General features: G+C 47.5%; 1 protein-coding gene across 1 annotated transcript; it reads right to left on the bottom strand.

The window, feature by feature from the left end:
* Positions 1–342: 342 nt before the first annotated feature.
* Positions 343–11,196, bottom strand: LOC117384086 (retinol dehydrogenase 13-like). Its single transcript, XM_033981359.2, has 7 exons — positions 11,080–11,196; positions 10,289–10,423; positions 9,197–9,388; positions 3,254–3,415; positions 2,325–2,444; positions 670–874; positions 343–445 (listed from the first exon to the last, which is right to left on the bottom strand). Exons 3-7 carry the CDS (start codon positions 9,372–9,374, stop codon positions 343–345), a joined length of 768 nt encoding a protein of 255 aa, XP_033837250.1. The 5' UTR covers positions 9,375–9,388; positions 10,289–10,423; positions 11,080–11,196.
* Positions 11,197–11,966: the final 770 nt, after the last annotated feature.

Here is an 11,966-nt window from a genome sequence, read left to right as displayed (position 1 = left end):
TTTGTGTAAACTTTATATATTTAATTTATATTTACAACAGGTTTAATCCACATAGATGAAGAAGAAATGAGAGAATCATCAGAACATATATATATTATACATATAATAACTTTAACTTTAATGCCCAACGACACATCAGCAATCAGCACCCCTTATTATTGTTATTATTATTATTAATTTCATAATTTATTCTCTACAAAATGTCAAGTCTAAAAATACATCAGTTTTTGAAAAAAATAAAAATAAATAAAAATTAAATCCACAAATTCATGGTGTAAAGTGCTGGTTTAGTCCTGATATAGTCCTGGTTTAGTCCTGGTTTCGTCTTGGGTTTGTCCTGGTTTAGTCTCGGCTTAGTCCCACCAGTTTGCAGCTCTCATTCCACAGTTTCAAAGCCGTTTCATCGTCTTTTGCTTCTGGAGCAGGATTCTTCTCCGCACAGTCACTGCAGCGAAACAAGACCAGCTTTAACCAGGATCCTAACTGGTTTTACAGGGATCTGAATAGTTAGAGGGGTCCTAACTGGTCTAGAGGAGGATCTAAACCGGTTTACAAGAGGATTTGAACTGGTTTAGAGGAGCATCTGAAAAGGTCTATTGGTGGATCTGAACAGGTTTAGAGGAGGATATGAGCCAGTCTGGTGGAATTGACTGGCAGACATGGTCTTACCTGAAATAGGCCCCAGACTTGCTCTCTAGTCCAGGAGTCACGGCACAGTAGACAGAGGTTTGACTACCTTCATGTGGTGTCTTCATTAACAACAGCGCAGGCAGGCTCAGCAGTGCCCCCAGCAGAGGAAAGGATGAGTGTACGTGTCGCCCCAGCTCTGTACGGATCACCCCAGGGTGTAGGCAGAAGCAGGACACCCCCGAGCCTGGAGCAGGGCAGGACATCAGAGTCAGATGAGGTAAAGAGGGAGAGACACTCAGATACAGGGCATCAGTGTCAAATGCGGTGAGGAGGGAGAGACACTCAGCTACAGGGCATCAGTGTCAAACGGGGTGAGGAGGGAGAGACACTCAAATACAGGGCGTTAGGGTCAAACGGGGTGAGGAGGGAGAGACACTCAGATACAGGGCATCAGGGTCAAACGAGGGTGAAGAGGGAGAGACACTCAAATACACGGCATCAGGGTCAAACATGGTGAGGAGGGAGAGATACTCAGATACAGGGCATCAGAGTCAGATGGGATGAAGAGGGAGAGACACTCAAATACAGGGCATCAGGGTCAAACAGGGTGAGGAGGGAGCGACCCTCAGAGGGCATCAGGGTCAAACGGGTGAAGAGGGAGAGACACCTAGATACAGGGCATCAGGGTCAAACGGGTGAAGAGGGAGAGACACCTAGATACAGGGCATCAGTGTCAAACGAGAGTGAAGAGGGAGAGACATTCAGATACAGGGGTGAGGAGGGAGAGATACTCAGATACAGGGCATCAGGGTCAAACAGGGTGAGGAGGGAGAGATACTCAGATACAGGACATCAGGGTCAAACAGGGTGAGGAGGGAGAGACACTCAGGGCTGTGCTGCAGTGAATCACATTTGAATCTGTCCTAGTCCCAGTTTAGTCCAGGTCTAGTCCAGATTTAGTTCTGAGTTTAGTCCCAGTTTTGATGGGGTGAGGAGGGAGAGACACTCAAATACAGGGCGTTAGGGTCAAACGGGGTGAGGAGGGAGAGACACTCAGATACAGGGCATCAGGGTCAAACGAGGGTGAAGAGGGAGAGACACTCAAATACACGGCATCAGGGTCAAACATGGTGAGGAGGGAGAGATACTCAGATACAGGGCATCAGAGTCAGATGGGATGAAGAGGGAGAGACACTCAAATACAGGGCATCAGGGTCAAACAGGGTGAGGAGGGAGCGACCCTCAGAGGGCATCAGGGTCAAACGGGTGAAGAGGGAGAGACACCTAGATACAGGGCATCAGGGTCAAACGGGTGAAGAGGGAGAGACACCTAGATACAGGGCATCAGTGTCAAACGAGAGTGAAGAGGGAGAGACATTCAGATACAGGGGTGAGGAGGGAGAGATACTCAGATACAGGGCATCAGGGTCAAACAGGGTGAGGAGGGAGAGATACTCAGATACAGGACATCAGGGTCAAACAGGGTGAGGAGGGAGAGACACTCAGGGCTGTGCTGCAGTGAATCACATTTGAATCTGTCCTAGTCCCAGTTTAGTCCAGGTCTAGTCCAGATTTAGTTCTGAGTTTAGTCCCAGTTTTGATGTGGTTATTGTGCACGTTTAAATGCAGCAACCTGTCAGTCTCTGAACTCACCTATCAGGATCTTGGCTTCCCCTGTCAGTCACTGGACTCACCTGTCAGTCTCTTGGCCAGATGGCGAGTGAACAGGATATTGGCGAGTTTGCTCTGTCTGTAGCTCTGCAGCGGAGTGTAGCTCCTGCGACTGAAGAACAGATCCTCCACGTCCACCACCCCTGAAACAAGATTTGGAAGATCAGGTCTGGTTGGTATAGACCTGGGTTAAATCTGGTTTAGTACCGGTTTAGACCTGGTTAGGTCCTGGTTTAGTCCTTGTTTAGACCTGGTTTAGTCCTGGTTTGGTGCTGTTCAGTTCTGGTGTACCCCTGGTTCAGTCCTTGATTAGACCTGGTTTATTCCTGGGTTAGACCTGGTGTTGTGGAAAAATTACAGTTCTAGATGAATAGTAATCCATTTGCAAATCTCGGTGAGTTTTGAAATACAGAAAAAAAGGTTTATTGTTTGTTACAGGAGATACAGACAGGACAGGGCCCAGGCCTGCTCTGGCCGCAAACTGGCAGCCTTTCAGCATCTCCCCCAGTCTCCCTCCAAGTTCTAAGTCCAAGTCTAAACAACCCCTGAGCGTTTGTGCTCTGACTATTTTATACCAGAATGACAATGCTACATGCATTTCAAAGCAGAGGGACCTTTGTTTCACACCCATATGATAATGAACTTTTACACTTAGACAGGTAGAACAACAGTGAGTTTCCTGTGGGATGGAGACAGAGCCTTCACACATGTTAATGCCTAGTCTGGGTCTGACAGACAAATATCAAATGCATTTAAAGACACAACATGAATATACTTAAATTTCCACAACACCTGGTTTAGACCTGGTTTAGTCCTGGTTTAGACCTGGTTTATTCCTGGTTTAGACCTTTCAAGACACCTTCTCTGTCTCTTCTCACTCTCACCCCTACACTGCCGCTCCCTCTTCTCCTTCGTTCCCTCAGGCTTCCCTGCTCCCCAGACACATCCTCACCTCCTTTATGGGCGATGGAGGACACGGTGATGATGCGGCTGGGGGCGGAGCTTTTGAGCTTTGGTAGAAGCAGATTGGTCAAGAGGAAGTGGCCCAGATGATTGACAGCCAACTGCATCTCAAAGCCATCCTCTGTCAGCCACTTAGGACACATCATGACTCCTAAAGGAAAGAAAACAAGGATGCATCATGACTCCTAAAAGAAAGGAAACTAGGACACATCATGGCTCCTAAAAGAAACAAGGAAACAAGGACACATCATGACTCTTGAAAGAAAGGAAATAAGGACACACCATGATGTGCAGGAGGTCATGGTTAGGTCAGTCTTGGGGGTCAGAGGGTCGTATTTAGGTCAGTTTTGGAGATCAGGGGGTCATGGGTCATGGTTAGGTCAGTGCTGGGGGTCAGAGGGTGATGGTTAGGTCAGTCTTGGGGGTCAGGGGGTTGTGGTTAGGTCAGTATTGGGGGTCAGGGGGTCGTGGTTAGGACAGTCTTGGGGGTCAGGGGGTTGTGGTTAGGTCAGACTTGGTGTCAGGGGGTTGCAGTTAGGTCAGTCTTTGGGGTCAGGGGGCTGTGGTTAGGTCAGACTCTGTGTCAGGGGGTTGTAGTTAGGTCAGTCTTGGGGGTCAGGGGGTCGTGGTTAAGTTTTTCTTAGAGGTCAGGGGGCCGTGGTTAGGTCAGTCATGGGGATCAAGGGGTCATGGTTAGGTCAGTCTTGGGGGTTAGGAGGTAGTGGTTAGGTCAGTCTTGGGGGTCAGAAGGATGTCAGTCTCGCCAAGAGGCCTGTCGCCATAATCACTATGTAGACTTATCATTCAGTACACAATGAAACAATCATTTTGGGGGGCAGTATTTATTGTGTGCACATTTTCTTTGCACTACTGGGGCATTTTTACCAATTTGAGCTGTAGAAGGTTGAATTCATAACTTCTATGACTCATTACAAAGTAACTCATTACAAAGTAATCACATGTTTAATTCTGTTGCTTTTTTATTACAGCTCGTGTTTATTTTTGAACAGTATTGTAGATTTTTTGGTGGTTTAAATCTGGTCTTGGGTTATTGTGTCAGTGGCACAAATTAGTTTCAATATTATCAATTATTATCTATAATTTCATCAGAGATATATTATGCTTCAAAATGCGTTGGCCTGGTCTCAACGTATCCACAGGGAAAACAGGGTTCAGTGGGAGGTCCGGGCAACGTAGTGAACATTGCTCTTACACTTGTCATAAAGGGCTTCTGAACCGCTCTTAGTCTGACCCGTCCCCCTGGACGTGGTTGCCATGGGTGACCCTACCAGGGGCATGGAGCCCTCGACAACATAGCTCCCAGGATCAATCAGGTGCTCAAACCCCTCCACCATGGTAAGGTGGCGGTTCAGGGAGAGGCAGTGTAATTTTCGTCCCGGTCGTGGAACACTGGACCAGCCCTATACTCACCAATGGGTCCTCGAGGGTTCAAGGGAGTTTGCCCAACCAGTCCACATGTGTTTTGTGAATCTGTAGAAGGCATTTGACCGTGTCCTTTGGGGGTGCTCCGGGAGTACAGGGTCCGAGGCCCTTTGCTAAGGGCTGTCCGGTCCCTGTATGACCGGAGCAGGAGCTATGTTCGCATTGCCGGCAGTAAGCCAGACCTGTTCCCGGTGCATGTTGGACTCTGCCAGGGCTGCCCTTTGTCACCGGTTCTGTTAAATATATTCAGAGGGGGTCCGGTTTGGGAACCAAAGGATCTCATCATGATGTTGTCCTGATGGCTTCATTGAGCCAAGACCTGCAGCAGGCACTGGGGCTGTTTGCAGCCGAGTATGTAGCAGCTAGGATGCGAATCAGCTCCTCCAAATCCGAAGCCATTGTTCTCGACCGGAAAAAGGTGGTTTGCCCTCTCCTGGTGGGTGGGGAGTCTCTGCCTCAAGTGGAGGAGTTTAAGTATCTCAGGGTCTTGTTCACGAGTGAGGGAAGGATGGAGTGTGAGATTTACAGGCGGATCGGTGCAGCATCAGCAGTGATGCGGTCGCTGTATCGATTGTGGTAAAGAAGGAGCTGAGTCGAAAGGCAGAGCTCTCGACTTACCGGTCAATCTACGTTCCTACCCTCACCTATGGTCATGAGCTCTGGATAATGACCGAAAGGACGCGAGATTGCAGATATAAGCGGCCGAAATGGCCTTCTCCCTTAGAGATAGGGTGAGGAGGTTTGTCACGCGGGAGGAGCTTGGAGTAGATCTGCTGTTCCTACACATTGAGAGGAGCCAGCTGAGGTGGCTCGGGTATCTGCTCAGGATGCCTCTTGGACGCCTCCCTAGGGAGGTGTTCCAAGCATAATCCACCAGGAAGAGGGCCCGGGGAAGACCCAGGACACGCTGGAGGAAATATGTTTCGCAGCTGGCCTGGGAATGCCTTGGGGTCCCACCGGAGGAGCTGGAGAACGTGTCTGGGGCGAGGGAAGTCTGGGAGTTCCTGTTTAGACTGCTGCCCCCACAACACGACCCCAGATAAGCGGAAGAAAATGGATGGAGGTTAGGGTATAGGGCGTTGGGGTATAGGGCGTTGGGGTATAAGGCGTAGGGGGTATATGGTGTAGGGGGTATAAGGCATAGAGGGTTTAGGGCATTGGGGGTATAAAGCGTAGGAGGTTTAGGGCACTAGGGGTATAAGGCTGGTGTAAATGGTGTAGGGTATAGGGCGTAGGGTGTATAGGGTGTAGAGGTTTTAGAGCGTAGGGTGTATAGGGCGTAGGAGGTAATGGGGTGTCCAGCATTATGTTCAAGTACTCCATCTCTCAGCTACTCAGTCTTAATTGGTGGCTATCTCCACCCTGTATCCCAGTCATTAGACAACTCGGACTCCTCCGGCAGTCCTCCAACTCCACCCCGATATATCCACAGAAGCTTCTGCAAAAAGATTGTTTGCCTCCTCCATGGTGCTGCTATAGTCCCCTCAATCTGGTCCTCGGCTGCACGTGTTGCACAATTGAGATGTCATCAGAGCACTGGCACACCTGGATTACTTAGCTCTCTGAGATCCTCTAGTGCTGGGCGAAATGAAAATCGCAGAGTGGACTACAGTGTATTGAGGAGCCTACAGAGACTTGCACCATCAGATCTTTCTCCTGCTACTATGGAATTATTTAACACACATTCCCTTACTAATAAATCCCTTCTTACTCATGATCACATTTTGGATAAAAGACTGGATTTTGTGTGCTTGGCACAAAACAGGGAATTATTCAGTGCTAAATGAAGCCTGCCCCCAGAGCTACAACTACAAGGAGAAAGCCGCTATATGACGCGGGGGTGGCTTGGCCATCATCCATCTGGCTGAACTGAAACTTTCTTCCCTGTCACTGCCTGACTTTGCCTCCATGGAGTGTTTAGCCTTCAAATGCAAACCTCCATACTCAATGACAGTGCTGCTCATATATCGCTCTCTCAAACCACATTCCTCATTTTTTCCTGAAATACATGACTTACTTACATCACTCTGTTCTATGTCAACCAACATTTTTATGGTTGGTGATGTAAATATCCATGTTGACAATCCATCCTGTAACCTTGCAACAGAGTTTCTGGGTCTACTAGACTGTCTTGGCCTCCAGCAGTATGTGAAGGCCTCCACACACACTAGGGAGCACACCTTAGACCTGGTCATAAGTGACTCAGCCCTCATTAAAAGCTTAGAGGTCTATGGTCTGGGTGTATCTGACCACAAGGTGGTCTCTATGGCCTTCACGTTCCAACTGCCTAACAATAGACCTAAGCACCAAATATCTTTCCGGAACTGGAAACGCATTGGACTAACCACCATGGCTGCAGACTCCAGAAAATCACCTGCCCTGTCCTCACAACAGTAGATGAACTGAGATTGTCCACCTGCATACTGGACCCCATTCCAACAGCTCTGCTAAAATCACTCATTCCCATGGTCAGCCCAATCACTGAGCAGGTTTTGAACCTCTCACTACAAATTGGACATGTCCCATCCTCCCTTAAAGCTGCTATCATCCTCTCCATCCTAAAGAAGCCCTCATTAGACCCAGAGGTGCTTGCTAACTACCGGCCTATTTCAAATCTCATCTCTCTGTCAAAGGTCCTAGAGAAGGTAGCAGCCTCCCAACTTGAGAACTATCTCAAGTGTAATAGCTTGGTTGAGAGGTGCCAGTCAGGCTTTCGTTCAGCCCACAGCACGGAAACAGCTTTGCTCAGGGTGATGAATGACCTACTGATGACAGCTGATGCAGGTTCATCATCTCTGCTCATTCTACTCACAGCAGCGTTTGACACTGTGGATCATACCATTCTCCTGGATCGCCTCAACACCACTGGGTTGTCAGGAACTGTATTACAGTGGTTCCAGTCTTACCTGTCTGGCAGGACTGAATGTGTTCTGTTGAGTGGAAGTAAGTCCAGGCTTCTTCCTGTCACATGTGCTGTTCCGCAGAGGTTGGTTCTTGGCCCATCCTTTTTACCATCTACATGCTACCCCTCAGTCATGTCATCAGCAGACATGGGTTGTCCTTCCAGTGTTATACTGATGACATGCAGCTGTACATCAGAACTGCCCCAAGCCCTACTGAAGCTCTGTCACAACTCACTGCATGCCTTGAGGAGGTAAAGACATGGATGAACAGCAGCTTCCTTCAGCTAAACAGTAGTAAAACCAAGGCCCTCCTTGTTGGCATCCCCCATCAGATCTGCTCCTTTCCTATATCACGGTTCACCTTTGATGCTCAGGTCATCACTCTCTCCTCCTCAATCACTAACTTGGGGGTTCAGTTGGATCCACAGTTGACTTTCAATGACCACATAAAACACCTGTGCAAGACATCATTTCACCATCTATGAAACATCTCCAAACTCCGCCCCCTTCTAAACCTCCCAGATGCAGAGAAACTTGTCCATGCCTTTATCTCCTCAAGGTTGGATTAATGTAATGGACTTTTTCTTGTTTTATTTATTTATTTATTTGAAGGACAATGTGCAGATACATTAAATACATGGCTGCACCAGATTTAGCAAAATGCAAATTTAGTGATTCCTACCAAGGACATTCAAAAACTCCCTGCCCAGCTGAGAGCCACACACAGCCTAGACTTTTTTAAAGCTAATCTAAAGACCTTTTTTATTTAGAAAAGTTTATTGTTGATTTTTTTTTAGCAATTAGTATTGATTTAAAGTTATTTTTTTTGTAGCACTCTGAGATTCTATGGAATGAAGAGTTCATTATTAATAAAAATATATTATTATTATTATTATTATTATTATTATTATTATTATTATTATTATTATTATTATTATTATTATTATTATTATTATTATTATTATTACAAGGCGTAAGGGGTATATGGGTACGGGTAAGGTACAGGATGTAGGGGGTTTAAGGTGTAGGGGGCATAGGGTGTAGGGGTATAGGGTGTTAGGGATTTAGGGTGTAGGCAATATAAGGGGTATGGGACGTAAGAATTTAGGGCATGGGGGGGTGTAGGGTTTAGAGCAGGGGTCTCAAGCTCAAATTATCTGGGGGCCGCAGGAGCCGGGGTTTGGGTGATGCTGGGCCACATCTGGTATTCCACAATAAAAATGTTAGTTAAAATCTTCTCAAATATCATTGCTGTTTTCAACATACATGAGGAAATATGCTAATTCTTGATATACATTCTTATTGAGTCTTCTTATTGAGTCACGTGTGTTTGGGGTTTACTGATTTAACGGACGTTTCTACACGCAACATGGTAATGCCACACGAACATTAAACTAAATATTGTCCTGCGGGCCACAAAATATCGTCTCGTGGGCCGCAATTGGCCCCCGGGCTGCGAGTTTGAGACTTCTGGTTTAGAAGGTATAGGGTGTAGGGGGTTTAGAGTATAAGGGTATAAGGCATAGGAAGTATTAGGGCGTAGGGACTGATGGTATAGGGGGGTATATGGCGTCGGATGTATTGACCTGCATTATTAACCAGCACGTCGACTCTCTCCTCCGTTTGTAGAACCTCGGAGCAGAACGTTCTGATGGAGAACAGTGAGGCCAGGTCCAGATGTCTCACCACCACATTCCCGTTTCCTGTGGAGCGCCGGATCTCCTCCGCTGCTGCCTCTCCACGCACCAGGTCTCGGCATGCCATGATAACACGTGCCCCTAAGGCCAATCGCAGAGGAGGAAGAGAGGGGAGAGAGCCAATCAGACAGGAGACAGAGCAAACCAGAGAGAGGACCAGGTCAGAGCACGCCATAATGACACACCCCTAAGGCAATCAGAAAGGGGGGAGAGAGGAGGAGATAATCAGAAAGAGGGGAAATAGAGCCAATCTGAGAGAGGGAAGGGAGGAGAGAGTCAATCAGAAAGAGGGAAAATAGAGCCAATATGAGAGGGGGGAAGGAGGACAGAGCCTATCAGACAGAGGGGAAATAGAGCCAATCTGAGAGGGGGGAGGGAAGAGAGAGCCAATTAGAGAGGGGGGAAATAGAGTCAATCAAAAAGGAGGGAAATAGAGTCAATCAAAAAGGGGGGAGGGAGGAGAGAGACAATCAGAAAGAGGGGAAATAGAGGCAATAGAGGGGGGATTCACGAGAGAACAAACCAGAGAGAGGACCAGGCCAGGGCAGGCCATGATGACACACGCCCCTAAGGCCAATCAGAGAAAGGGGAAATAGAGCCAATCAGAAAGGGGGAAGGGAGGAGAGAGCCAATCAGAGAGAGGAAATAGAGCCAATCTGAAAGGGGGGAGGGAGGAGAGAGCCAATCAGAGAGAGGGGAAACAGAGCCAGGCTGAGGCTGCCACTCTGCACCATCAGCACCTACCACCACCAACACTAGCACATCTTTAGAATAGCTCTTTCTTATATGTTTGCAGATGGATCAAATGTTTTCTTATCAGACAGAAACAGTGTGTATTGGACTATGTTTGTCACTAAGTTCTACTTTAGAATTTTCTGATTTAGAAGAAAAAAAGTTGAGTAATGCAGCTTTAATTTACCCCTGTGTGACCCTTGTGTGACTCTTGTGTGACCCCTGCATGACCCCTGTGTGACCTCTGACCTCTCTGAGCGAAGTCGCGGCACGTCTCTTTGCCAATGCCGGTGTTTGCTCCTGTCACCACAGCCGTTTTACTGTTGAGTCTCACGGGGCATCTACACCTGCCCCCTGCAATCCACCTCCTCAGAACACACACACCTGAGAGACACACATGTGCAGGTGAAGTGTCCCTGTCACACACACATATGTAAAGGTGAAGTGTCCCTGTCCACACACACATGTAAAGGTGAAGTGTCCCTGTCCACACACACATGTACAGGTGAAGTGTCCATGTCACACACACATGTAAAGGTGAAGTGTCCCTGTCCACATACACATGTACAGGTGCAGTGTCCCTGTCCACATACACATGCACAGGTGAAGTGTCCCTGTCCACATACACATGTACAGGTGAAGTGTCCCTGTCCACATACACATGTACAGGTGAAGTGTCCCTGTCCACATACACATGTACAAGTGAAGTGTCCCTGTCCACATACACATGTACAGGTGAAGTGTCTCTAAATGTCCACAGTAAGATCTTGGTTCAGTCCTGGTTTAGTCCTAGCTTAGTCCTGGTTTACTCCTGGTTTATTACTGGTTTAGTTCTGGTCTGGTTTAATCTTCTCAGTGACAAATGGTGTAACAGTGTTGTAATAAATGACATAACAGTTTCTCAGATGTAGCAGTCTGTCCCAGTTTATACCTGTTGAGTCATGGTTCAGTCCTGGTTTCGTCCTGGTTCACTATCGGTTCATTCCTGGTTTAGTACTAGTTCAGTCCTGGTTTAGTCCTGATTCAGTCCTGGTTCTCACAGATGACGGTGACCCCCAGAGCAGTCCCCCAGCGCAGCAGTGGTTCAGTCCAGACTAGGGCTCCTGTTTTGGGCCAGGGTAGGACCAGGAAGCCCAAGGGTCCCTGGTTCTGCTGGAGCTCCATGGTGAGACTGAGACCGGACTCAGAGCCTGGACTCAGACCTCAGAGGGATTACAATGGATTAGACCTGATCTGATCCCGTGTCTGTGCACAAGAAACAGGAAACCACAAGCCAGGACATGACGCTGTTCTAATGTGATGAAATGTTCTGCAGTGGGGCTTTAACAATTTTCTAATGTAGTGTTCTCCTCAGAATCATCGCTGGAGTTTCATTTTTGTTTGAGTAATCCTGCTGCCTACTGGTACATGTCAGCAGTGGGATCCATGACGCTCCTCTGGAATTTTAAGGTCACCTTCATTGGCTCTTTTTCACACCATATTGTGAAATCTTTCTTTCTAAACCCTGAAAGCAGCTATTGTTTTGACCTTCATTTGAGCTGTTTCACTTCTCAGAATGACATCTTACGGCCACAAAAGAACACACGTTTAATCACATCATTGCAGGCTTCTGTCACTGACCTCACGTCACATGTTTATATAATCTGTGTAATCTATAATGTGTCTGATACAGAATCATATAATCTTATGTTATTCATGTGTACAGACAGTGTAATGATTATGAGAGTGTATTAACAGTGTAATAACACAATAATAAGAGAGTAATACCAGTGTTGACATGCTGTAGTCCCTGTGCTTGTGTGCACCGTGAGTGACAAAGAGGAGGGGGCGTGCGGAGGGGGCGTGCGGAGGGAGCGTGCAGAGGGAGGAGTCTGCCTGGCTCTATGCTCCTCTCCCGGGGCTTGTCTCCGGCTCAGAGCTACTCTGG

The sequence above is a fragment of the Periophthalmus magnuspinnatus genome, chromosome 16 (assembly GCF_009829125.3).
Source record: "Periophthalmus magnuspinnatus isolate fPerMag1 chromosome 16, fPerMag1.2.pri, whole genome shotgun sequence".
Taxonomy (NCBI): domain Eukaryota; kingdom Metazoa; phylum Chordata; class Actinopteri; order Gobiiformes; family Gobiidae; genus Periophthalmus; species Periophthalmus magnuspinnatus.
This window is presented reverse-complemented; position numbering and strand designations above follow the sequence as displayed.

Bases quoted from the DNA above. Each gene is read 5' to 3' on its own strand.
- LOC117384086 (XM_033981359.2), bottom strand. From the start codon at position 9,374: ATGGCATGCCGAGACCTGGTGCGTGGAGAGGCAGCAGCGGAGGAGATC. The intron at 2,445-3,253 runs GTGAGGATGTGT...ATCTTGTTTCAG, and splicing joins CTCCATCGCCCATAAAGGAG to GGGTGGTGGACGTGGAGGAT. The intron at 875-2,324 runs GTGAGTCCAGTG...GCCCTGCTCCAG, and splicing joins TCTGGCCAAGAGACTGACAG to GCTCGGGGGTGTCCTGCTTC.